Below are 23,634 nucleotides of genomic sequence, written 5' to 3'. Positions count from 1 at the left end.
AAAGCCAAATGTCTCTAGGGACAAAATGACTGCGGAATTTTGTTGCAGTCGTTGACATTGGCAGAAATCCTTATTCAGGCAAGACCCTGCAGGACATGGCAGCAGGGACTTGCTTCTGTGCATTTTACACTTGGTACTGTCTCCTGTGGGAGTTCTGATTCCCAAGGCTGGGCTAGAGTACAAGGACAATGAATCTGTGGGAGAGCACAGGGAAAAGATGCTGTCCCTAGGGAACTGAAGCTCAGCAGTCAACAAAAGCACCACATAGAGAGGAGCAAGGCCATATTTCTGAAATTGGCGACCTTGTACCTCTTGATTGCTGGTGGTCCTGCCCCAGGCCCTACTGTGGTCTCAGGTAGGGTAAGTAAATTTTCAGCACTTTCCACAGCTGCTGAGTGATGTCAGCAGGTGCTTTAAATTGGATGCACAGGGCAGTGTCCTACCCTACAACTTAGAAACACTAGCTAAAGAGGCAAGAGAATTGAGCCAATCTATAATGGCAGTTTTCTTATGGATTGGCTCTTGTTTTACACGTTGTATTCAGATATGGCAGTGAACAATGAGGCCTGATACCAGCCCTAATGGAACTGACAAGAGGCAATAAGCAAGTAGACATTAAAGTTACACATTATAATTATATAGTCTACTCATTGGCAAGATGGAAATAAACAAGACTGAGTAAAAGGGGTACACTGTTTGGATAAGGTCATCATAACTGGCTTAGTAATCTGGAAATTTCACAGAGGAGCAGTAACAGCTGATAGAGTCTGGGGAGGTGGCAGCAGGGAGCAGGTGAGTCAGCAGATGGAAGACGGGTGTGGTGTATGTGTGGGTGTGGAGAACGTACTCGGAATGTGAAAATTCAATGACTGCTAACTAGAAATAGGAATGTTGTTGGATCCAGTTGTTTTCCCAGTTTTGTCCAGATTTCTTACTTGATTCATTTTAAATCACTATAAAGAATCTATATTCAGTTCTTAGATAAAGGGATAGGAACGGGACATTAAACCCTTTCATGGAGACTAAACATTAGCTGTCCCTGCTCTGTAACTGAGGAATTGCACAAAAAGGCACCTTAAAATAGCATTGAAGCATCTAGTCAGTGTGGGTGTTCTCTATTCCAACCCAACTAAAGTGGTACTTGGTTAATTGTAGAGAAGCAAAAATGAGTAGAGTATTTTCTAAAATAAGTAAAATATTCTCCCATTATGTAAAAAGAAAAAAGTTTGCTTTAAAGAAAATGACACCTATGTTTCACTCTTTGGCTGTATTCTCAACCAGACAAGAGAGTTGGAAAAGCAGAGGTATTCCTGGTCCTTTAGAGAATCCACTAGCCCTTATCGAACTTTCCTGAAAATTCTAGACATTCATCCCTGGAGACTTTGGACATAAAACTGGGAAAGCTCTGGCAGCTAGTCCTGAGTGATTGACTAGCAGCTTCATGGGGAAGGGAAGTTTGGGAAATTTAAGTTAAGGTGGGAATTAGGACCCCCAGGGATTCAACATCCTCCTTCATGTCTGTGGAGGGACAAGCATGTCCTTTCATTGAAAGGTCAGAAATCAGTCATGACACATGCAGAAGTGATGGCATTGTTACCCTGTGCCCAGGTTCACGGTTCTCCCATTGCCTTCTATTGTTATTTACTATTTATAGAGTGGAAACCACATAGCAACCTCAGAGTCCAGTGAAGCTCCTTGTGCACCTAAATTCACCTCCATGAACCTTGTGGGGCATGAGCCCTTCACCCTTTATGGTCCTTCTCCAGGTGATTCTGTGGGACTCAGTCCTGGTAGGAGAGGCTGTGTGTCTCCTGCCATCCACTGGAAGGAGGGGGTAGAGTTAAGTGCTCCCCACACCTACCCTGGCTTCCTTGGTCACCAGGAGATGTTAGGGGATATTCAAAGTCCCACCCTCTGTTCAGAAGCACTTCAGAATGTCCTGTGCTGCTGACTAAATGCTTGGTAGTAACCAGGGAATGAATGAATAAGGGAGAATGGCTCTGGTGAAAGACAGATGTGTGGTTACTTCTGCTCGGCCTTCTTGTCTTCCATGTACAGCATCAAGTACACAGTGTGTTGTAGGACTGACATCCTGACATCCTGCAGGAACAGGCAGGACGTACCTTCCTGAACTTTGCAAAAAGTGCAGGTGTATGGTGAGATTGAGACAGGTTGCCACTTTTTTTTTAACCTCAGGGAGAGTTTTGTTGTTGTTGTTTTTTATTTGAAAGGCAGCGTCAGAGAGAGAGAGATGATCTTCTACCTTTTGATTCACTGCACAAGTAGTTGCAACAGCCAGGGCCAGGCCTGGTTAAAGCTAGAAGCCTTTAGCTTCTTCCAGGTCTCCCTCAGGGGCAGAGATCCAAATACCACAGCCTGCAGTCTGCTACTTTACCCAGGCACTTGAACAAGTTGCTGGATCAGAAGCGAAGCATCCAGGACTCTAACCAGGACCCATATGGGATGTGAATGTCACAGTTGGAGGCTTAGCTTGCTGCTTTGCCATAACACCAGTCCCTTCCACAATTTTTAAAAAAGGACGAAAGATAAAATTAACGTAATAGCATTTTTCATAAAAGGAATTTTTGCCTTTCATTCTTTTTAAAATAGTTACAAATTACATTTAAATCTATACTTTGCCAAATTCTAAATGTGCACTTCAATGGCGCGAAGTGCATGCTCATATTGTACAGCTGTCATCACCATCCATCTCCTGGAACCATTTCATCTTCCCAAATGAAACTTCATACCCATTTAAACACTAACTCCCCTCTTGGAAGTTGTAATTTTACTTCCTGTTCCTATGAATTTTTTTTTTATCTAAACACTTTATGTCAGTGAAATTTTATAATGTCTGTCCTTCTGGGACTAGCCTGTTTAATTAGGTATAGTATCCCCAGAGTATCTCTGTGTGGTACCATGTGCCAAGCTTTTTTGATGTTTGTGTATAGTAAATTTTATTTATTCATTCTTATCAGTGGGCACTTGGGTTGCTTTCATCTTATTTTATTAGTGTCTTGGGGCTTTCATAACAAAATATCGCAGACTGGGTGGCATACACAATAGAAATGTCTTTTTTTTCACAGTTCTGGAGGTTAGTCCGTGATCGAAGTGCCAGCAGGATTGCTTTTTCTTGAGACTTCTCTCCTTAGCTTGCAAATGGAGGTCCTCTGACAGGGTCACCCTGTGGTCCTTCCTCTGTGCACACACCCTGAGGTTTCTTTTCTTATGAAGACACCAGTGTTATCAAATTAGGAACATTCCTTCACAGCCTTTTGATAGCTCTTTTAAACACCCTATCTTCAAGTACAGTCATGTTTGCTATGAGACCTTCATCTACAAATTTTGGAGAGACCTAATTCACATGCAGACTATGTCTCTTGGCTATTTGAGTAACTTTTGTATACAGGTGTGCCTGTTTGTTTTGATCTGAGAGCCTACAGCTTAGATTAAGTACCTGTCTGAGCCCAGGCAAATTTTAATGACATTTTCCTCCTTCCTGGGATGTTTTCCCAGAAGCTGAGTAAGATCCCAATGTTGTTGATAAAAGGCACAGAAGGAACCAGGGCACCAAGCTTCTAGAAGGATTTACTGTTCAGTAACAAAGCAACTGGCGTACAAAACAACAGAAATAACAACAAAAAACTACTTCAGGCAAACTTCCTGCTGGAGGACTGTAGAAATCAGAGTGATCTCTCAAAAGGAGCAAACTTTCTACTCTATTGATGTGGAAATACTGCTGTGTGTGTGTAAATGGTGCAACCACTATGGAAAACAGTGCGACAGATTCTCTTGAAATGCAAGAAAAATCATCATTTCGTCCAAAAATCCCACTACTGTGTATATGTCCACTCCTGAGCACTGCAAAGTTTGTGTCATATCTGGCTCTGTCTTTTAGTGTGTAGGAGAAGAGACCTTCCCAGATGCCTGCTGCTTTCAGAATGGCCAACAGAATATCCATGTAAGAGGGAGTGAGCTAGATAAGTGGAGTTGTGTGTGTAGAGTTGACTGAGGTTTAGGCGATTGGGTGTAAAGGGTATGGGTGTATATGAGACGGGGTAATATTGGGGACAGTCGGGGATGGAGAAGTCTATTGGAATAGGACTGAGAGTGGGAAGTAGGGGAGGGCTGTGTGAAAGTTGAGTGTTTAGCTGTGGAATATAGTGGAGAATGGGGTTGAGTGAGAGTGGTAAGAGTGTTTGTAGTTGAGTATGATATGTTGAGGGCATACCATGTGTCTGAGATGGAGGTGGGCCCATTTATGGGGATAGGGTGTGTGTAAGAAGTTAAAAATAAGGATGTGAGGTTGACAATGAGAGTGTGTGGATGTCGGTTTATGTAGAGTAGGGTATAAAGTGAGAGGTAGGTGAGGGTGGCTGTAGGATATATGGGATAAGGAGTTGGGGTGTGAGGGAAATGTGTGTGGGCTTGCGGTTGCAGGGGGTTGCTATGTTGGGTTATAATGGGAAAGCACAAGTGGCTGCCTTGTCAGAACCAGGTGGGCATAAGAGCTGCGGAGACCTTCTGAGCTCCTCTGGCTGGCATGACTCACTCTCACCTGGTAAGGGGAATTGACTTACTGGGCATCTGCATCATGGCAGGATGTGTGCGTCAGGCTGTGTGACTTGGCTCTGATTAAGAACCACGGGAGAAATTCAAAGTGAGAAATGGAGTGGGCAGAGGATTATGCCAGGAGCTACAAAAGACAAATTGCCTCTTTCTCAGTGGCTGGGTTATGCTGAGCAACCGTGATTGTCTCCTGGGACCCTGTTCGTGATACAAGGCAGTTTGAGCCTTCCCCTGTGAGAGGAGTAACTTTAGAATACACCTGCATACATGTGCATGCACACACAACACACACATGAACACAAACAACAAGTACATGTGGGGTAGGGGAGCCCAGAAGTCCTTCCCAGGTAGTGCCAGCCACTCTGCAGCAGTAACTCTTTGTGCACTGCAGCTTGCTGCAGTCTTTGCACTGGAGGGGGCGGGGGTGGGGTGGGGATGATGTCTTTTTATGAATGGTAGGCTGGGAGGGACGTCATGTTGTCTGCTCCTGATGTTAGCACAATGAATGAAACACTTGCAGTGCATGTAGCCTTACCGCCCAGGAAGCAGATACCTTCTCAGATTGGTTCTCCAGATGCTGCGTCTCTTGCTGACGAAATCGCCAGCCCCATGTGTCATAGATAATCTCTGTGTTAGGATTTAAATGAGGCAGAACCCGAGGCTGCCTGTGGCATAATGCATATCTGATCCAGGCAGCCAGCTCTTTTCCTGAAGCAGCTGTGGCTGTAACCTGTTTCTGCCTAGTGCTGACTAAAGGTGCCTGCTGGAGCTGCAGACACACCGTTGTGTGTTAGGCATTTACTTAGCAAGCCTGATGTTTTGCTTTTGCTGGCAGAATTCTTTGCTGAAGCTTCAAGCCCTTGAATCTGATCTGTGCTCTGCATTTTTGGCAACCCAGGAAGAAGCTGCTCAGGTGCATGGAGTCAAGGAGCCAGCCCCAGCGCCCCCCCAGAATGTGCCTGCTGATGGGGCGGATTCTGCAGGTAAGAGGCAGAGCTGGGAGACGTCCCAAATGGGACTCTAGGTAGTTCGGATTTTTACTGCATCACCCTCAACTTGGGCCACTAAGGGGAAGGTTGCCTGGTGCAATGTGAGATCCTAAGAGGTGCTTCTGGGTTTCTGAGGCAAGGTTGAGGGAGCAGAGAGGGAGGGTTCAGGAGAAATTGGGACTTGCTGTAACACAGACCTGCTCTTGAGCTGCAACCAAGAATCAGACTTCTGTATATGGGAGTCAGGTAAAGCACCCATCACAACTTCCCATGCTTGTTTTGCTGTTTGGTTGCTTGTGAGAGTTGAGTAGTATACTTGTTTGTTTAATTGCTTGACCTAGATAGCCTGTGTTCTCTTTGAAACACAGTATTCTCATGATATTAAAGAATGGAGGAGTATTGATACAGCTGCTTCTCATTCTGTTACATGCTTATAAGATGAGCTATCATTACAGGGAAAGTAGAGGTGAATACTACACTGATAGTTTTAATTATACATCATCTCGCTCTTTCATTTTTTGTTTTGCATTAATTTCTATGTCTTAAGATTGGGTCTCTCATTTTTTGTTTGGTTTAACCATCTCTGATCTTAATTCTGCAAATAGCAGATAGGTTAGCCAAGGGAGGGCAATTTAATGCTCCCAAGAAAACAGGAAAGTAATTTTACATAATTTATAATTTACATAAGTCTTGAAGACTTATTTATGGTAGACAGAAGAAATGTCCTGAGGTTAGCTTGCTTCATGGTAGACCCTATGCTCTAGGAATTGAAGGAAGAGATTTACAAAGGCAGTCTATTTAAGTATATAATCAATGATTCATTTTTTAAAATTTTTAAATGAATCATTGATTATATACTGTTATTTGAAACAACCCATGTAGTCTTAGTAGGCAAAAACTGGTGTCCCCAATATTGGAATGGGTAAATGAGTGGCTATTTAAAACTTCTCAAGATCAATAGTGTAATGCAATTTGCATTATTTAAACTATTATTTAAACTTACAAGTGAATATTATTTGTACTAAGGAGATTAGGCCTGATATGGCTTTGCTCATTAGTGTTTAGTCAGTTCCCTTTGAATGTAGTTGACCAATTGGCTGTCTTTGTTGACTGTGAGGGTTCCTACTCTGTTGGTTATTGTATTTGGATGGCTTGCAAGGATAATAAATCAAGAACCAATGTCTAGCTAATTAGGAATTTAAGTCATATGATTATACAAACCATTTTTCTTCCTAAGCTTTGTATTCCACTCCCTGAAAACAGTATACGCAATACATAAGGAAGTCTCCAGCCAAATGTAAACTCATTTTTGAGTTATCTGATGTTGTGAGTGAGCCGCACAGATACCTGGAAACCATTGTTCAATACAATATATGTTGCTGGTTTGGAAATTTTTTCTTTAGTTCTCTGTAAATATTAAGGGTAGTTTTGCATTTTGTCCTGGATAACAGGTTTCTGACAAAGTTTATTAGTACTGTTCATAAAGTGGAAAATAGAGTGTATTTAGTGATCATAAAAAAGAGCCAGTAGTAAGCCATATTGTGTCAGATAGTATAAATAAATAGAAAACTCTTTTTAGATAGTAAAATGCTGGGCTTTACAAAATCAATCTGAACCATACAAAAGCATTTTCAGCAGAATCTGGAAACATCCTTAAAAAATCAACATTTTCAGGACCTAAAAAGATACTACCTAAATGACAGATGCTTATAAGATGTTTTATTTAAATTATTAGATACTTTGGTCTCATTGACTTCTAAGAAGAACTCTTGGGGAAAGCCATACTTTTTTTTTTTTAACAGATTGATTTGTATTTGAAAGGAAGATGTTACAGAAAGGAAAATCAGAGATACATGTCCTCCATCCACTGGCCCACTCCCCAAATGACCTCAATAATGAGATGAGCCAATTTGAAGCCAGAAGCTGAGAGCTTCCTCTGGGTCTCCCCCATGGGTTCAGGGACCCAAGGAATTGAGCCATTCTGCAATATGTTTGCAACCGATAAGCGGAGAGTTGTATCAGAAGTGGAGCAGTTCAGAAATGAACTGGCACCTTTTTTGCATGCTGACATCACAGGAGAAGCATTAACCTGCTATGGCATTGCACTGGCCCTGGAAGTAATACATTTTCTAGCCCAAGTTAGAAGAAATTTTTGTTCAGAGCTTTTGTTCTTTTCTGATTTTATTGAACAACAATTGAATACTTTGGTACTGTAGCTTTTTTGGTGTGTGAGTCCCTGGTGAAGGAGTGATTATGTAAAATTGGCACATATGTCTGTAAGTCCATACAAGTTTAGACTTGCTTGGAAAGAGTTTTCTGTTTTTTTTTTTAAGATTTATTTATTTTTTTGGGAAGTAAGATATACAGAGAGGAGGAGAGACAGAGAGGAAGATCTTCCATCCAATGATTCACTCCCCAAGTGACTACAATGGCCGGAGCTGAACCCATCTGAAGCCAGGAGCCAGGAGCTTCCTCTTCTCCCACACAGGTACAGGGTCCCAAGGCCTTGGACTGTCCTCAACTGCTTTCCCAGACCACAAGCAGGGAGCTGGATGGGAAGTGAGGTGGCTGGGACTTGAACTGGTGTCAATATAGGATCCTGGCATGCAAGGCGAGGACTTTAGCCACTAGGTTACTACACTGGGCCCAGAGTTCTCTGTTTTTTAAAGTGTAGAACCTAGCTCTAAGCTTTGTATCTATATCTTCACATACACACACATATGTATAGATACATAGATATAGATACACACATATATATGTCTACACTGTGTGCGATTGTTGTTATTAATGGTTGGTGTTTATCTGAAGTTAAAGTCTAAGCAAAGTATAATAGTCTGTCTTGGCATAAACATATCAACTTTGTGAGTTGTATAGATTAGACTCATCTAGTAAGATAATTGTCATGTTGCCCTCTTCTAGAAAGCTAACTGTAATCTGTATCTGTTTGAAGAGCATATTTCATATAGGACCACTGCATTCCAGTTAGGATTTCAGATGCTTCTTATCATAATAACCAGACAGCTTTTTCAACCTGGAGATTCTCAGGCCTCATCTCTAGATAGTCTGGGGTGGAAGTCCTGGAATGTGAATCCTTAATACACTTTTCTACATGTCTGTTGGACAATCCGCAGAGTTTTAGGACAAGTAAGGTTCTCTTGGACAGTGTTTTACCTTAGTGTCATCACTGGGAAGAAGCTCACAGATCATGTGGGCCTAAAAATTCGAGGGCTGTTGCTACTGGGCCGGATAAAGGTGTTTATGCATCAGCTTCATAGCCTTGGTTCTGAGTGACCAGGACATGGACAAGGGAGGAGAGCACAGATTTGAGGAATGTAGGAGGCCTTAGGGAAGAGGGAGAGGAACCTGCTGCAGATCATCTTGAGGAACATACAGAGCATAATCAACTGTCCTGGGTTGCCCAGGACTGTCTAGTTTTTAGCCCTGAATTACTTAGGCCTGCCCCAATTTTAGCATTAACTGTCACATGTGTGCAGAACTCCTCAATCTCAGGTAATCCAAAGCAGTTGGTCACTCTATTTTTAGGTTACAAGCTACATATTTTGAGATGGAAACTGTTATGGGCTGAAAATTTTTGTACTGTACAAGTTCATTATGTTGACATCTAAATCCCAGTTGTGATGGGATTTGGAGATGGGGCATTGGAGAGGTAATTAGGTCTTGAGGATAGAGTCTGCATGAATGAGCTAGTGCCCTTGTAAGAAGAGTTCAGAGGTCTAGCTCCCTGTTTGCACAACTGGTGAGGATACAATGAGATGTCAGCTAGCTGCACCCTGGCAGAGAATCCCCACCGGAACCTGACCATGCTGGCAGTCTGATTTCAGACTGTGAACAAAATATCAGTTGTTTGCAGGTCCCTCAGTATATGGTTCTCTGTTAAACAGTGGTCCAAGACAGAAACGCGCAATCATTGGGCTCAAAATCCCTGCAGCTGAACTGTTGCCTCTTGGGGCTGAAGCAAATGTTTTCTCCATGGTGTTAGTAAATATGTACTCTGGTGTGATGAAATGGAAAATAGAATATGTACTCTGCATTGCCTGACATTTTCAGAGTGTGCAAAAAGACTGTCAAACATTCCACATGACCAAGCAGAATAACACTTGTTCTGTCTGAGTGAGGATGATTGATAATATGGAGGCTTTAGCAAAAACTGTTATCAGAGGTAAGTGGAGACTTATCATAAGAAATAATAGTACAGAAATACTTATTTGGATTTTCTTCTAATATCCTGATTTTCTAGATTAAAACTTTCATTTGAATAAGACCGTAAGACATTAATGCAATGTGTTTATTTAGACTACAGTTCTTTCCCCATCTAATCTCCCAAGTAGGTGGCAGCAGCTCAGACCCTTGCAGCATCTTATGGGGCTTTCCCAGGCTCATTAGCAAAGAGCCAGATTGGAAATGGAGCAGCAGGGACTCATACACCAGCATTCATACTGGATGCCTGCAATTTAACCTGCTGTGTTACAGTGCTGTCGCCAGACTGAATTTATCCTGAAGAAGACATAGCTTGTGTGCTTTCTGCCTTATGTTGCATTAGAGGTGGGCAGAGTCGAAGAGAGTATGACCCTCCCTCTTGTCCACTGTCAAGCTGGACATTAATAATTTTCTAATTATGTAGGAGCACTTACTAAACTTCGATGTCTGGCCCCTTGTCTTAAAATGCCACATTAAGATAAAGAGGTGAGTTCTGAGTATCTCTGGGTTGGAAAAGCTTTCCTGGTAATCTTCACACTTAGAGAGGTTCAGCAGCACTTCCTAGAATATGATGCTATTCCAGAGGGACCATGAGAAGTGTTCTTGGTGCAAGTGCAGCTTGTAATTGAATTTCTTGAACTGCAAAGGATCTCAACCATCTTACTAAGTGGATATTACCCATATAATGTGTTTTTTTTGCCCACAGAGGCAGCCTGAGACATTGTTGGCAACTAATGGTGGCAGCCAGGGGTTCTACTAAAGTCCTACAGTGTATGGGACAGGCAAAAAGAACTGACTTCCTCCAACAAAGGATTAATTAACCCCAAATATAGATAGTGCTAAGGTTCAGAAACCTTGCTACAGGAGCTTCTAAATGAATAATACCAGGATTAACTGACAATAACCTCTTCATCTGCACCAGACACACAATTGAATGGATTGTCTTTTATGAAATAGGTTCATTATTATCTATAGATAAGGATGAAGAAATAAATTTGGAAAGTTAATATAAATTGCTGAAGGCACCATTGGTATGAGGAGTCGTGGAGGTAGGAAAGAGGGGAGTCTCCCCAACTTGGAAAGCTCATGTTTTAGTGCTATGTTATTTGCCATTCAGCCTCAGTGTTATCTCCTTGTGACATTCTAGAATTTGACAGTAAGTCCAGAATCAGTCTACATACACTGTACAAAATTACAATGTTTTGAAAGTGAATTTGTTATCCATCCCCAACTTTGTTTTGTTAAACTGAATAGACCTCAATTTGTAGTTGACTATCATTATGGTTTACAGTTGTTTGAGCTCCTCTTGTCTAAGCCATCTCTATCCCTGTGAATTATGCAGCCTGTGCAGTATATTCCTGATGAAGTCAAATAGTGGAATTTTAGATAAATATAGGTGGGAATACTATAGTTTTGGAAAATGTTACCATTGATAGAAACTGGACAAAGCGTATGGGTGAATGTTTGTTTCTTAAAACAGCATACGCTGTGAATCTAAAAGTTCAACTTAAAATAGTATCTCAAAATGCGGCTGACTAGGTGTTTTATAAGGTATGTAGTTTCCAAATAATGATGACTCCAAGATTTTTTTTTTTTAAGATTTTTATTTTTATTATTTTTTCATTGGAAAGGCGGATATACAGAGAGGAGAGACAGAGAGGAAGATCTTCCATCCGATGATTCACTCCCCAAGTGAGCGCAACGGGCCGATACTATGCCGATCTGAAGCCAGGAGCCTCTTCCGGGTCTCCCACACGGGTGCAGGTTCCCAAAGCTTTGGGCCGTCCTCGACTGCTTTCCCAGGCCACAGGCAGGGAGCTGGAAGGGAAGCGGGGCTGCCGGGATAGAACCGGCGCCCATATGGGATCCCGGGCGTGCAAGGCGAGGACCTTTAACCACTTGCGCCACTGCGCCGGGCCCCAAGATTTTTTTTTAAAGTCCTTCCTAGAGCTAGTTACCTTACCTATAGACCTGCAGTGCCAGTTGCCTACCACTGTTGAACACCTCATGGTCTGTGAGGTTATCCTGTGTTGCTTAACATTTTATTCTGGAAACAAACAAAAAAGAAACACCTCAACTGCAAACAGATTTGTCTGTACTTGCTCTTCTGTGTCATTTGTGAGATATAAAATTAGATTAATTCTGGATTGATTTGCAAGGATTGGTACTGATGTGTCCATTACAGAGATACTAATGCAAGTTTGTCCTTTGTTGCATGTTGTTAAGTGATTCTAGTATCCATTGTAAGACATGGCTTCTTTCTCACTGGGCTTTGTTTATAAACAATCTTGACTATGAACACAATGCCACAGGCTTCTTGACAGATGGGCTGTATTTACTGGCTCTGCCTTATTCAGAAACCAAACTGCTAGCAGAATTATATATGATAACTGGATGGTCTCAGGTTATTTAATTTCCATGTCTCAGTTTTCATTTTCTTTTAAAAGGAAAAAGTGTGCTATTAGAATTGTGAGCCGAGTGCCATGGTATAATATGTACAACTGTGTTAACAATCAGCTGCAGTAAATGTTCAGTAAATGTGGCTTTCGTGAAAGAACTGGACATTGTTGCCACATTCAGACCTTACTTTGCCTTTCACCCTTGATAATACCTGTATTTGTCCTTAAATATCTACTCAGTCATAATTTCTGACTATGTGCAGGGTGTAGAAATGACATTTTGTACCATTCACTTGCTGCAGTCTTCCTGGAGTCCCACAGATGATTGAAATTACAATAGTTACTTTAAGCAAAAGGATTTTATGATAGCAGTAATCTATTGAGCTGAGTAACTGTCACCTATTAAATTTGAAACTACATTTATTACAATAAAATCTATTCTGTGCCAGATCTACAACTTGGAAAATCCTAATTTTTTTAAAGCTTTTTGAGGGACCATCTTCATGGTCTCTGACAGAGGGAACATTACATTAATCCTTTGTTTTCTTTTTAGATTTATTTAATTTTTATTGGAAAGCCAGATTTACACAGAGAAGGATAAACAGGAAGATCTTCCGTCTGCTGGTCCACTCCCCAAATGGCTGCAATGGGTGGAGCCGAAGCCAGGAGCTAAGAGATTATTTTGAGTCTCCCACATGGGAGCAATGTCCCAGGGCTATTAGGCCATACTTTACTGTTTTCCCAGGCCACAAGCAGGGAGCTGGATAGGAAGTGGAGCAGCTGGACATGAACCAGTTACCTATATGTAATGCCTGTGCTTGAAGAGGGTGGATTAGCTATTTTAGCCATGGAGCTGGGCCTAATCCTTTGTTTTGTTTTCTGTTGTTTTCTGTTTTTTTAAAATTTATTTATTTATTTTATTTTATTATTATTTTTTACAATCTTGACATAATTAGGGTAAAAAGGTTCAAGCACTACAGGAAGATGGGCAAGACAATTCGTTCCATATTGCTTCGTTAATATATCTGATGTAAAAGGGGATTTTCAGGGAGAAGCCCCACCCAGTCTCCCACCCTCCCCAGGTCTCAGATGTGGGGCATGCTCCGAGGGTCGTGGTTTTGATAGTTCAACAGTTCTGAATTGCTGCTACTCTCACCACTCCAAGAATGATGCGGTCGTTGGAGGATCCACTGATTGACATAGTCCATCATAGAGTCTCCATTCACCCAGTATTTTCATTGCCTACATATAGCTGAGGTGGTTGATTGACTTGTTCTGTCCTCTGTCTTTCGATGGTTAAAGTTCTGAGTCCGGAAGCTCGATTGGGGGGATCCCCATAGAAACTTTGTCTGAGGTGTTCCCAGACCAGATTCTTGTATGTACTAGCAAGCACAGGGCCCGGCACAGTCCATTGCCCCGATCAGCTGGTGGTTGTAATTGCTGGGTTGGTTCTGTTTCCATCCCTGTCTTCCACTGCAACCAATGGATGTTTGCAGTCCAGCCTGGTTCTGCCCAGCACATACTCAGTCTTCACATAAACCAGTGGGAGCTGCAGCCTAGTCGGACCAACCCACAATAACCACCACCAGGCCCGCCCCCTACCCTGGTTTGCCAGTATGTGTGGCATACTAGTCCAGTCTGTCCCACATCCCCTTCTGCTCTCATACATGTCAATGGGTATTAAAACCTTGTTCCATCTAACCAGCTCAACTATCCAGCCTTCATGGATGTTGTTGGATGTCTGTTTAGCCACCACAGCCCCTGTCCAGTCTCTGTGATTCATTGGCTGATATGACTAAACTGATGGATACTTGAGAACAATAAGTAGTAAATATGCCCCTTGAGTGATTGTGGATGTGCTTAGTTAAGGGTAAAACCTGTACTGAAGGTTGGAATTTTTTTTAGTAGTCTTCCTGATTGCTTTGCATATTAGTTTTGCTTTTCTTTTTTTCTTTTTCTTGTTTTTTTCTTTTTGCAAGTTATATCTGGTAAAATATAATTATCTTTTGAAAACAACTTGTCCTAATAGCTAGCTACAATCAGGTATATCACTGAGGCAATCAGTTGTGCAGGATCCAACTATAAGACCTGTAGAGACCATTAGGATGAAAAAACCTTTTGCATTATAGCCCCTAGTGCTCTGCATGCACATCTGGGTCATCAGCTGCCATGGATAATGCTTGCTTTCCACAGCACCACAGCTCAGGCAGAGCCCTGGGCAAGGCATGGCTCAGCCTGTCATCTGAGCAGGTGGCTCCACTTGAGTGATGTGGGAGGGAGAAAGATAACCATCAGAGATGAGCGGTTCTGCTTTGGCCTTTTCAATTTTGTTATTTCTTAAAATCAGTGAGATCGAAAGAAAGTAAGGGATATATCTTAAATGGCACTAGGCAGACAAAACTGGGACTTGAATGTGAGTCTTTCTGAGCCTGTAATTCATGCTTTAATCTGTGATTGCTTACTGCCTCCTGGCACCAGCAGAGGAATGCCTGTCATGAAGCCCAGCCATGCTTTCAAGGTGACAGATGACCCATCTACTTTGCTCCCTAGCACTTTGTGCAGAAGCCTGCTGGAGTCTAAGTTGGTCAGCCTTCCCACCCCAGAATCCCTTCTCATCTGCCCTTATTCCCACAGCCTCCCTGACATGGTGAGGCTATATCCGAGTGGTCTCTAACCAACCAGGTACATCTGTTTTCTCAGCCCTAATTATGGGATGACTTCAGGGTTACCTATCTTCATCTCTTCTCATGAATATAGGAATATAATTTTTTTCCCACTGTTACCCTCATGAAGCAAACCCCATGATTCTCCACATTTAAGATGTCCACTCTTAAGTAAGAGACTACTGGACATATGACTGCTTATGAAGGACTGGATTATTGTAATAATATGGGGAAATTCACCCAGGGAATGGGTATTTCGGAAGGGGATTGGGATATCCCAGACCCTATGCAATTGTACCATAAGGCTTAAAATAATAATAATAATAATAATAATAATAATCATCATCATCATCATCATAGAGATGTCTGCCACTGTCACAGGCTGTCTTAACCAGCAGTAAGCCAGGGCTCCTTGTCAGTGACTGCTTCTATTAGGCTTCAGCTTTCACACTTCCTTTATTGGGAACAATTTTTTTTCTTTTCAAAATGTATTCCCCCTTCCCATATGCATTTTAGTGTGTATTTATCACAGCCATTTTAGAAAATATAAATAAGCCGAAAGAATTTTTACCACACTTAAGATGTAATCAGTCTTTTAAACACAATTTTAAGTGCACAATGCACAATAGCTAAATAGAAGTACAACATTGTACAACAGATGTTGTATTTTCCTTGTCATAGCAATCTATAAGTCAGGCCAACCAAGGAAGCCAATAAAAGTGGGAAAAGTGGCTGGGGCCTCACAGAGAATGGAGCACAGCAGACTCCTGGCTCCCACCTTCTAAACCATAGTGTATCACACCATGGGCCCTGGCAAGCTGTGCTTTCCTCTGCTAGAAAAATACCCTGCCCTTTGGGAGCCAGCAGAAACCACCCAAGTTCAATATTGCCATAGCTTCTTCCAGGAGCAGGTCTGGAAGAGGTGTCCTGGTCTCTGTTTCAAGGATGTCAATGGCACCGGCTCAGAATCTAGACTGGCCACTTCTGAGCACAGAGCACAGTGATTCTGTCTACACACACCCTCCAGCTCATCTAATTAAGTGCCCCTCCAATGTACAGTTGGCACAAAGAACTGAAGCACCAGTGAAAAACCAGATTTTTACTATTCCTTTTAAGTTAGTTGAGGTGTGTGTGTGTTTGGCTCATGGCTTCCTTCAGTAGTGAGTTGGAGAATGCGAGGTTAGGAGGGTAACATGTTAATTAGGCATCACTAGCAGTTATGCAAGCACCCATGGAAAACAGATGCCATGTAAATGGAGGTTTACAATTACGATTGCAGTGTAGGTCAGAAAAAAACCATAGACAGTATCTGGTGTTTCTATGAAGTTATATGTGAAGGCTCTAGGATTTGAGAAACCAAATTCTAGAAACCAAACACAGTACTTCGACTTTGGCAATATAAAATAGCAGTGGGCAGTAGGCACACAGAGACCTAAATCAGACCTTTGATGTTACACAGAGCAAATTGCATTTCAAGCACTGGAGAACAAGGAGACATTCTAAATCTGATTAAGACCCATATGGTCTCAAATTCTGATAAATGTTTATTTTGGAACAAGAGGGTGTCAGTGTTTTTATATTCTGCTTGTTCATCTACAAAATCTTGTTCTCACGTTTCTCAAGGAAAGTGGGAGTCAGAGAAGCCTTGTGTTGTCTTGAATGTCTGCTGGGCGGAATTTCGGAATTTTCCATGTTTGCTTCTTGAATAACTCTGTCTAGACCCTTATCCTGGCTACCCTGATTCACTGATAACTCTGCTGATAGGCCTAATTCCCTTGCCCTTATCTCCCTAGAATGGGGTAACCACCTATTTTTAAGTCTTACTTATTTGAAAGGCAGAGTAACAGAAAGAGACAGGGCTTGTATCCACTGGTTGACTCCCCAAATGTCTACAACATCCAGGTCTTTGCCAGGCTGAAGCTAGGATCCAGAAACTCCATCCTGGTCTCACACATTGTTCACAGGGACTCAGGTCTGCTTCTCAGATATAAGAGCAGGAGGCTTGCTCAGAAGCTAAAGAGCTGGAATGGAGCTATGTTCCATTAATGGATGCCTGCTACCTGTGCTTTCACCACTCTGCCAGCATACCCACCTTCTGGGTGACTCCAGGGTGGGGAGCTAATGTGCTAATTTAAAAAGGGGATGAGGGTGGACATTTGGTTTAATAGTTAAGCTGTTGCTTGCAATGTGTGCATCCCGTAGCAGAATTCTAGACTTGGAGTTTTGGTTCCACTCCTGTTTTATTCCAGTGTCCAACTTTCAGCTAACAAATATTCTGTCTGGAGGCAACAGATAGTTCAAATTGTTGGTTACCTACCACCAATATGGAAGGCCTGAATTGAGTTCCTGGTTTCTGATTGATTTGGCCCAGCCTGGTGCTGTTGTAAACATTTTGAGAGTGACCCAAAAGAATTTCCCTCACTCACGCCCTCTCAATTAGTAAATAGAAACTGTTTTATAAATGTGCATGAGTGGGTGGTTATGTTGAGAATGAAAATTGAGATGCAGTTGGCTGGCTGGGGAAAGGATTTGGAATAAGTTTTATTCAATTTTTTTTAAAGATTTATTTTTTATTATTTTTTTTATTGGAAAGGCGGATATACAGAGAGGAGAGACAGAGAGGAAGATCTTCCGTCCGATGATTCACTCCCCAAGTGAGCGCAACAGCCAGTGCTATGCCGATCTGAAGCCAGGAGCCTCTTCTGGGTCTCCCACATGGGTGCAGGGTCCTAAAGCTTTGGGTCGTCTTCGACTGCTTTCCCGGGCCACAGGCAGGGAGCTGGAAGGGAAGCGGGGCTGCCGGGATAGAACTGGCGCCCATATGGGATCCCGGGCGTGCAAGGCGAGGACCTTAACCACTGCGCCACCGCGCCGGGCCCTTTATTCAATATTTGTCCTAAATGCTATCTGAAATTTTGGAGAAAAAACTAGAAGCTTTCTTAACTCTACCATGATTTGTGATTGTTAAACATTTTTTCTCTTTTAGCTCAGTTAATTGTACACATACTCGTAAATACATGCTGTCTATATAATATAGAATCAATACTGTCTTTAAAATGCCAGTTTCCATTTTGCATATTCTGAGTATCATTTCATGTTGGTACGCACGGTTCTTCATTTTTGAAGGCCTGCTGAGTAATTTCAACTCGAGGGAGTCTTCTCTCATTTCCTATTACCTTCTTTCCTCTTCTACCTTCCTGCTTAGTTCCTCCTTTCTGGGCGATTCTATTATCCCCTTTTTTCCTTAAAATCTATAATCTGCTGCAGCTCCATTTTACTGTTTTATTCATTCTTTCATTTTGCATATATCTTATAATTTAGACAAATAATATAGAAAAAATAAGGATTTTTTTTCTTTCTGTTTTGGGTTATGCCTGCTATAACATAAGCCAAAATAATTTGTTTACATGTTTTTGTTGTTACTGATGGTAGCTTTTCATTTTTCCTGTCCTGTTTTAGGAGAATAAACATGACAGTATTTTGAAAGCTTTTCATATCCCCAGAATAATCAATGACAAAGAGGCAGGCCATTCTAATGAATGTGTATGACTTTTATTTAGGAACATGACGGTCTCAAGCCCTCTGTCACTCCTGAATCTTGATGATTTATGTTGTTTCCCAGCCCCTGTGCCAGTTCACAAAGATGAGCAGAATGAAGCAGACAGTGCCCCAGAGGAGCAGCAGTCCCTGGGGACCAGCAAGCTGCTCTGTCACATCACGGACGGCGACAACCCACTGCTGTCACCTCGCTGTTCCATCTTCAGCCAAAGCCAGAGATTCAACTTGGACCCTGAATCGGCCCCCTCTCCACCCAGTACTCAGCAGTTCATGATGTAAGGGAATTTTGTTTTGTCCTTATCCCAATTTCATACAGTTTTTCAAATATTACATCAACAAATTGGCAATTAAGTGTATTTCTGAAGTATTACTAACATGCCTCAGCCAAGTTCAACTGCAAGAGCTGGAGATAAATGGTGAAAATCAGCAGGAAATGGTCACAAAAAACAGGTCATCCAGGGGCTTACATACCTGAATATTTGGGTGAAATGACCAGAAGCCTAGCAGGTATGCTAGAGATCTTCACAAAGTTCGTGGGAATGAGTAGTATGGGAGACCTAAGCTTGAATTTCAAAATTGGTTTGCACCAAAGTGAACTTAACTTTGAAACTGTTTTCTACACACTTGTTAAAGTGCCCTGGTAGGCTGGTGCAGATGTCAGGAAGGACATTGTGATGAGCTCAGGCTCTCCATGTTCAGTACTGGCAGCCATCGATGGGTGGAGGAAATACTGCACAATTGTTTACCTCTGTTTCTCTATGATGTGGAAAAGAGTGAGCTTTAATTTCTCCCTTCAAATTTTACATATGTATGTATATATGTACATACATATAAAATAAATGTTACATGATGTGCAAATATTCACATTATGTAATTAGGATTTAGAGTGAGATTGAGGAGCTGTGCATCTAAGTTGCACAAATAATTTTGATGAGCAGCTAAAATACAGAATCGTTGCTTGAAAAATATGTCCAGTAAATCCCTGCTTTCACCCTCATGATATACATGCTGTTACTCTTGAGTTTGTCCAAACCTAGATCCATGGGCTCTCGGTTGACTTGAGGGGATGTGTTATTTTAACTACATGGACATATATATCCTGAACGAGAGTGTATACATTTTCTGGAATGGGACTTACTCCTTTCATCACATTTCAAAAGGTTCTGTCAAGAAAAGTTAACCATTCATTTAAATCTTTCTTAAAAATGTTGAAATATGTGACTTCCATCCCACATATGTGCAGCTTCCTTGGCAGGGCTGTCATAGTCTTATATTGGCCTTCTGCAAACTCTTGGAAATGTGTTTACCAGGTTACTCTTTGACCTCTGCTCACAAAGGAGCTTTGTGCTCAGAGGTCTGCATCAACAAGCAGATGCAGCCATGGTGGCTGCATCCTACAGTGAACAAGCAACTTCTCAACTTCCTTGGTAATCTTGGTTTGCAAACCAAGCAGCAGTGTGTCCTCAAAGAGAAAAAAAAAATGGTTTGTTTTCATCTTATTTGAAAGGCAAAGAGACAGAGTAGCCCTTATTAAAAGAGATTTATTTATGTGAAGAGGAGAATGACAGAAGAATGATAGAAGTCTTCTTTATGCAATTTTCTTTCCATACACCTATAGCAAAGCCAAAGCTAGGAGCCCAGGACTTTAGATCTCCCACATCAGTGTGGGAACCTGAAATAGTTGAGTCATCATCTGCTGTCTCCTATGGGTTTGCAATAGCAAGAAGCTGGATGGGAAGTAGAGAAACTGGCACTTGAGCTAGGCACTTTGATATGGGATGTGGGTATCCCCAGCTGGGTCATGACTACTATGTCAAATACCCAACCAAGACTGTTCTTTTAATGCTTTCTCCCTCTTTGTAATCCTGCAGGCCCCGCAGTTCTTCCCGGTGCAGTTGTGGTGATAGCAAGGAGCCACAGACCATTACCCAGCTCACCAAGCACATCCAGAGCCTTAAGAGGAAAATTCGGAAATTCGAAGAAAAATTTGAACAGGAAAAGAAATACAGGGTAAGCACCTCAGGGTTTGACATAGAGCAGATTGAGCCAGACCTGTGTGAATTTTCCTGGGCTTCTTTCCTGCTTTTTGGGTCATCTGCTTTGCCAGGAATCTGCTCCATCCCCATTGGCCAACGCAGGATCCATGATAAGCCGAGTTCTCACCCTGGGTCTGTTATTCTTGTGTGCTCTTAGTGGTTCTCTGATGATGCTTCCTAGTAATGGAGTATGAGTCTCATTTCTGAACTTGACTGTTGGACACACATTTTTGTTTTCACTGGAGAGCCATATTATCACTAGTTTTTCTAGAGCTAAAATTTAGAAAGTCTGAAATTTGCTCTTTTTTCTTACTGTTTCCCATCTTGGTAAGACCCTACTAACGACCAGCTGTGGAGCAGAGTTAGGGCAGGATGGTTTCTTTAACACTGACACTGACACAGACACAGGGGGTGGAGAAAGGCCCCCTCAGATGATACCAGTCCAGGGCCATGTAGAACAAATCCACACATTCTTTGCCGTCAAAAAGACCTGAACCTTGATGCCAGTGCCACACTGCAGCAAACATGAGTCTTGTCTTTTTCTCACATAAATGGTAGAGGCATAGTGTTTTGGTGTCAGTGCTTTTTTCATTCTAATGATGACCATTGCATAAGGAAAAATCAGATTCACACAGAACAGCATGAAGATAGTGGGTGTTTGGGAGAGGGCCCAGAACAGCTTATTATAAAAGAAAACAGATAATCATCTCTGAAACATCTTAGAATGTGGAAAAAGTCTCCCTGAGTGCTTAGGAAAGACAGTTGGAAGGTTCAAGTGAGTGTGGTGGTAGGATTTTGGGAGTGAGATGAAAGTGGGTAATAGTCTTCCTGTCTGTGCTTCCCAACCCATCCTCAGAGTCACTCAAGGGATTTTTAGTGACTTTCTAAAATGGGAAATAAAACCAGATTGAATTTAAGGCAATCTTAGGCAGGGGAAGATGAGGAATCTTTTCACTGGGGACAGGCAGTTAAAGTACTGTCCATTGTAGTGCAGCAGGGAGTCCCACACACTGTTAGTCTAGGCCTTTCTGTTACAAGTAAGGGCACCCAGGCCTGACAGCTTACAGCTTGCTTGGGAGAAGCTGTGTTCTGTCAGCTTGGGCTGGAGCAGTGGGTTGAAGGTGGCTAGATTTGCAGTGGAAAAGTCAAGTGATTCTTAAGTGTCCTGAGTTTGAAAGCTCCAGATACCCTGAAAACAGCTATGGTTACTTGTTGCTTGCTGGAAAGTTGCTGGAATTATGATGTCCGCACAGTGGAAACTGTAGACTTAGGGCTCAGGAACACTTACCTGTAAGTCCAGAATCGGGCCCTACTGGATATGATTCCAGTGCAGCAGTTTAAGAAATTTGTGACTTTGAACTTGATATTCTGAATCCCTATTGCCATCTGAGAGTATGATTAATATTAGTGATAACTCCTTGCGTTTGTATTAAATAAAGGAGTACATATATGCTAATTAGTGTTTGATGAAAAGAAAGTAAGCTAAACAAGTTTCAAAATCTATTTGAAATGTTTGACCAGGCTACCCCATAATGGCTGCCTTGTCAAAATGAAAGGAAATTTTTACATGTGAATATCCCACTACATTTTTCCACCTGAATCCAGAGACCATTGACAGTTTTCTTAATTCTAGCAGCCACCCAGCAGCTCTCCTGCTTAGGAGAGAACTTATCCTGGCCTGTCCTGTCTTTGTCTCCAGAAGCTTCAAGGCCAGAGCAGATACAAGCAAATGAATACTCACACTTGCAGGTGGATGCACCAGGAACAGTAAAAACGATGACTTCACGTTTGGCATTGTTTCAGTGGGAAGTCAAGCATTACGTGTCTTGGTAAACAGGGCTTCTGCTTGCCCTTCTTATCCAGGTGCCAGGCTGTGATTAGGGCTTTGACATGTCAGTGGGCTTTCATTGTTTGCTTCTTTGTGTGAGGCTTCCCTCCCTTGTAGCCTGGCTGTGGAATTTATAGCTTCAATTTCTAATTATTGAACTTGAGCTTCTGTGACCCTCCATGCTGTTCTGATGCCTGTGTTTTTTTTATTATTTTAAAATTAAAACAATTTTTAAGATGTATTTATTTTTCTTTCAAAGGCAGATTTAACAGAGAGAAGGTGAGACAGACTGGCTCACTCCCCAAATGGTCGCAAAGGCTGGAGCTGAGCTGGTCGAAAGCTGGTAGCTAGAAAGTTCTTGTGGATCTCCCATATTGGTGTAATGTCCTAAGGCTTTGGGCAGTTTTTGGCCATTTTCCCAGGCCAAAGGCAGGGCGCTGGATGGGAAGTGGAGCAGCTGGGACTCGGACCAGTGCCAATACAGTATCCTGGTGGATGCAAGGTGAGGACTTAGCCACTAGGCTATCACACCAGGCCCTTGATACCTGTGTTTAACTCACATCTTTCCATTTATTTTCAGTTTGCCCATTTTATATACCTGACCCAAGGTGTACCTGTTCTCTACAGTTGATTATATGTTGACTGTTTGGCTCAAGGGGTTAGAAGATACCACCATATTTATTTATTTAAAATTTTTGTTTTTCATGATACAGTTCCATAGGCACAGGCATTTCCCCTTCCACCCTCCCCATTCCCTCCACCTTCCACTGCAGTCCCCCATGCAATTAAAATGGTACAGTTCTTCAGCAAGTCACAAGTCCGACATTATGCTATTTAAGTGTATCATTATATTGTAGACATAGACACTGGTAGAAAGTCCAGTATCTTATTGTCAAGATATTTTTAACAGTTTCATCGGGAGTTCATGTTTATTTGGAAGTAAAGATGCATACTGCAATGTATCTTCATTTCTTGGTATGCTAATCTCCATTGTAGGATTCCTCTAGGTGAATATATGTACATGCATGTTTACATATATATTTATTATTCTTGTATTTTGCATGAAAGTTGCCTTACAACAGAGAGAACATATGATATTTGTCCTTTTGAGATTGGTTTATTTCACTGAGCATAATGTTCTCTAGCTCGGGCCATTCTGTTGCAAATGATACATAAAAAACTAAGTTCCAGAATAATATATATCATGTAATAACAACAGCAATACAAATGAACAGAATATAAAGATGAAATAATACTGTTTTAGCCAGATGTCTACTTTCAGAGGATTCAGAAAATGTTAAAATTAAATGGAATGGCTAGTATTTTTCTTATCTGACAACTGGAGATATTGTGGCCCAGAGAAGGTAGAGTGAA

General features: G+C 41.8%; 1 protein-coding gene across 7 annotated transcripts in view; it reads left to right on the top strand.

The window, feature by feature from the left end:
• Positions 1 to 23,634, top strand: part of FAM13C (family with sequence similarity 13 member C) — a 112,407-nt gene that overhangs the window by 72,270 nt on the left and 16,503 nt on the right. For 5 of the 7 annotated variants that reach the window (XM_040976060.1, XM_040976064.1, XM_040976065.1 and 2 more), the window contains 3 exons: positions 5,468 to 5,552; positions 18,461 to 18,671; positions 20,268 to 20,406. In XM_040976060.1, the coding sequence (XP_040831994.1) occupies positions 5,468 to 5,552; positions 18,461 to 18,671; positions 20,268 to 20,406 (435 nt within the window). Of the gene's footprint in view, positions 1 to 5,404; positions 5,553 to 18,460; positions 18,672 to 20,267; positions 20,407 to 23,634 lie in introns of all 7 variants that reach the window. The other 2 variants (XM_040976059.1, XM_040976058.1) reach the window with 1 other exon arrangement.

Source organism: Ochotona curzoniae, unplaced genomic scaffold (assembly GCF_017591425.1).
Source record: "Ochotona curzoniae isolate NIBS_2020 unplaced genomic scaffold, NIBS_Ocur_1.0 contig_2692, whole genome shotgun sequence".
NCBI lineage: Eukaryota > Metazoa > Chordata > Mammalia > Lagomorpha > Ochotonidae > Ochotona > Ochotona curzoniae.
Note: the sequence above shows the minus strand (reverse complement) of the source record. Positions and strands in the feature narration are given on the sequence as shown.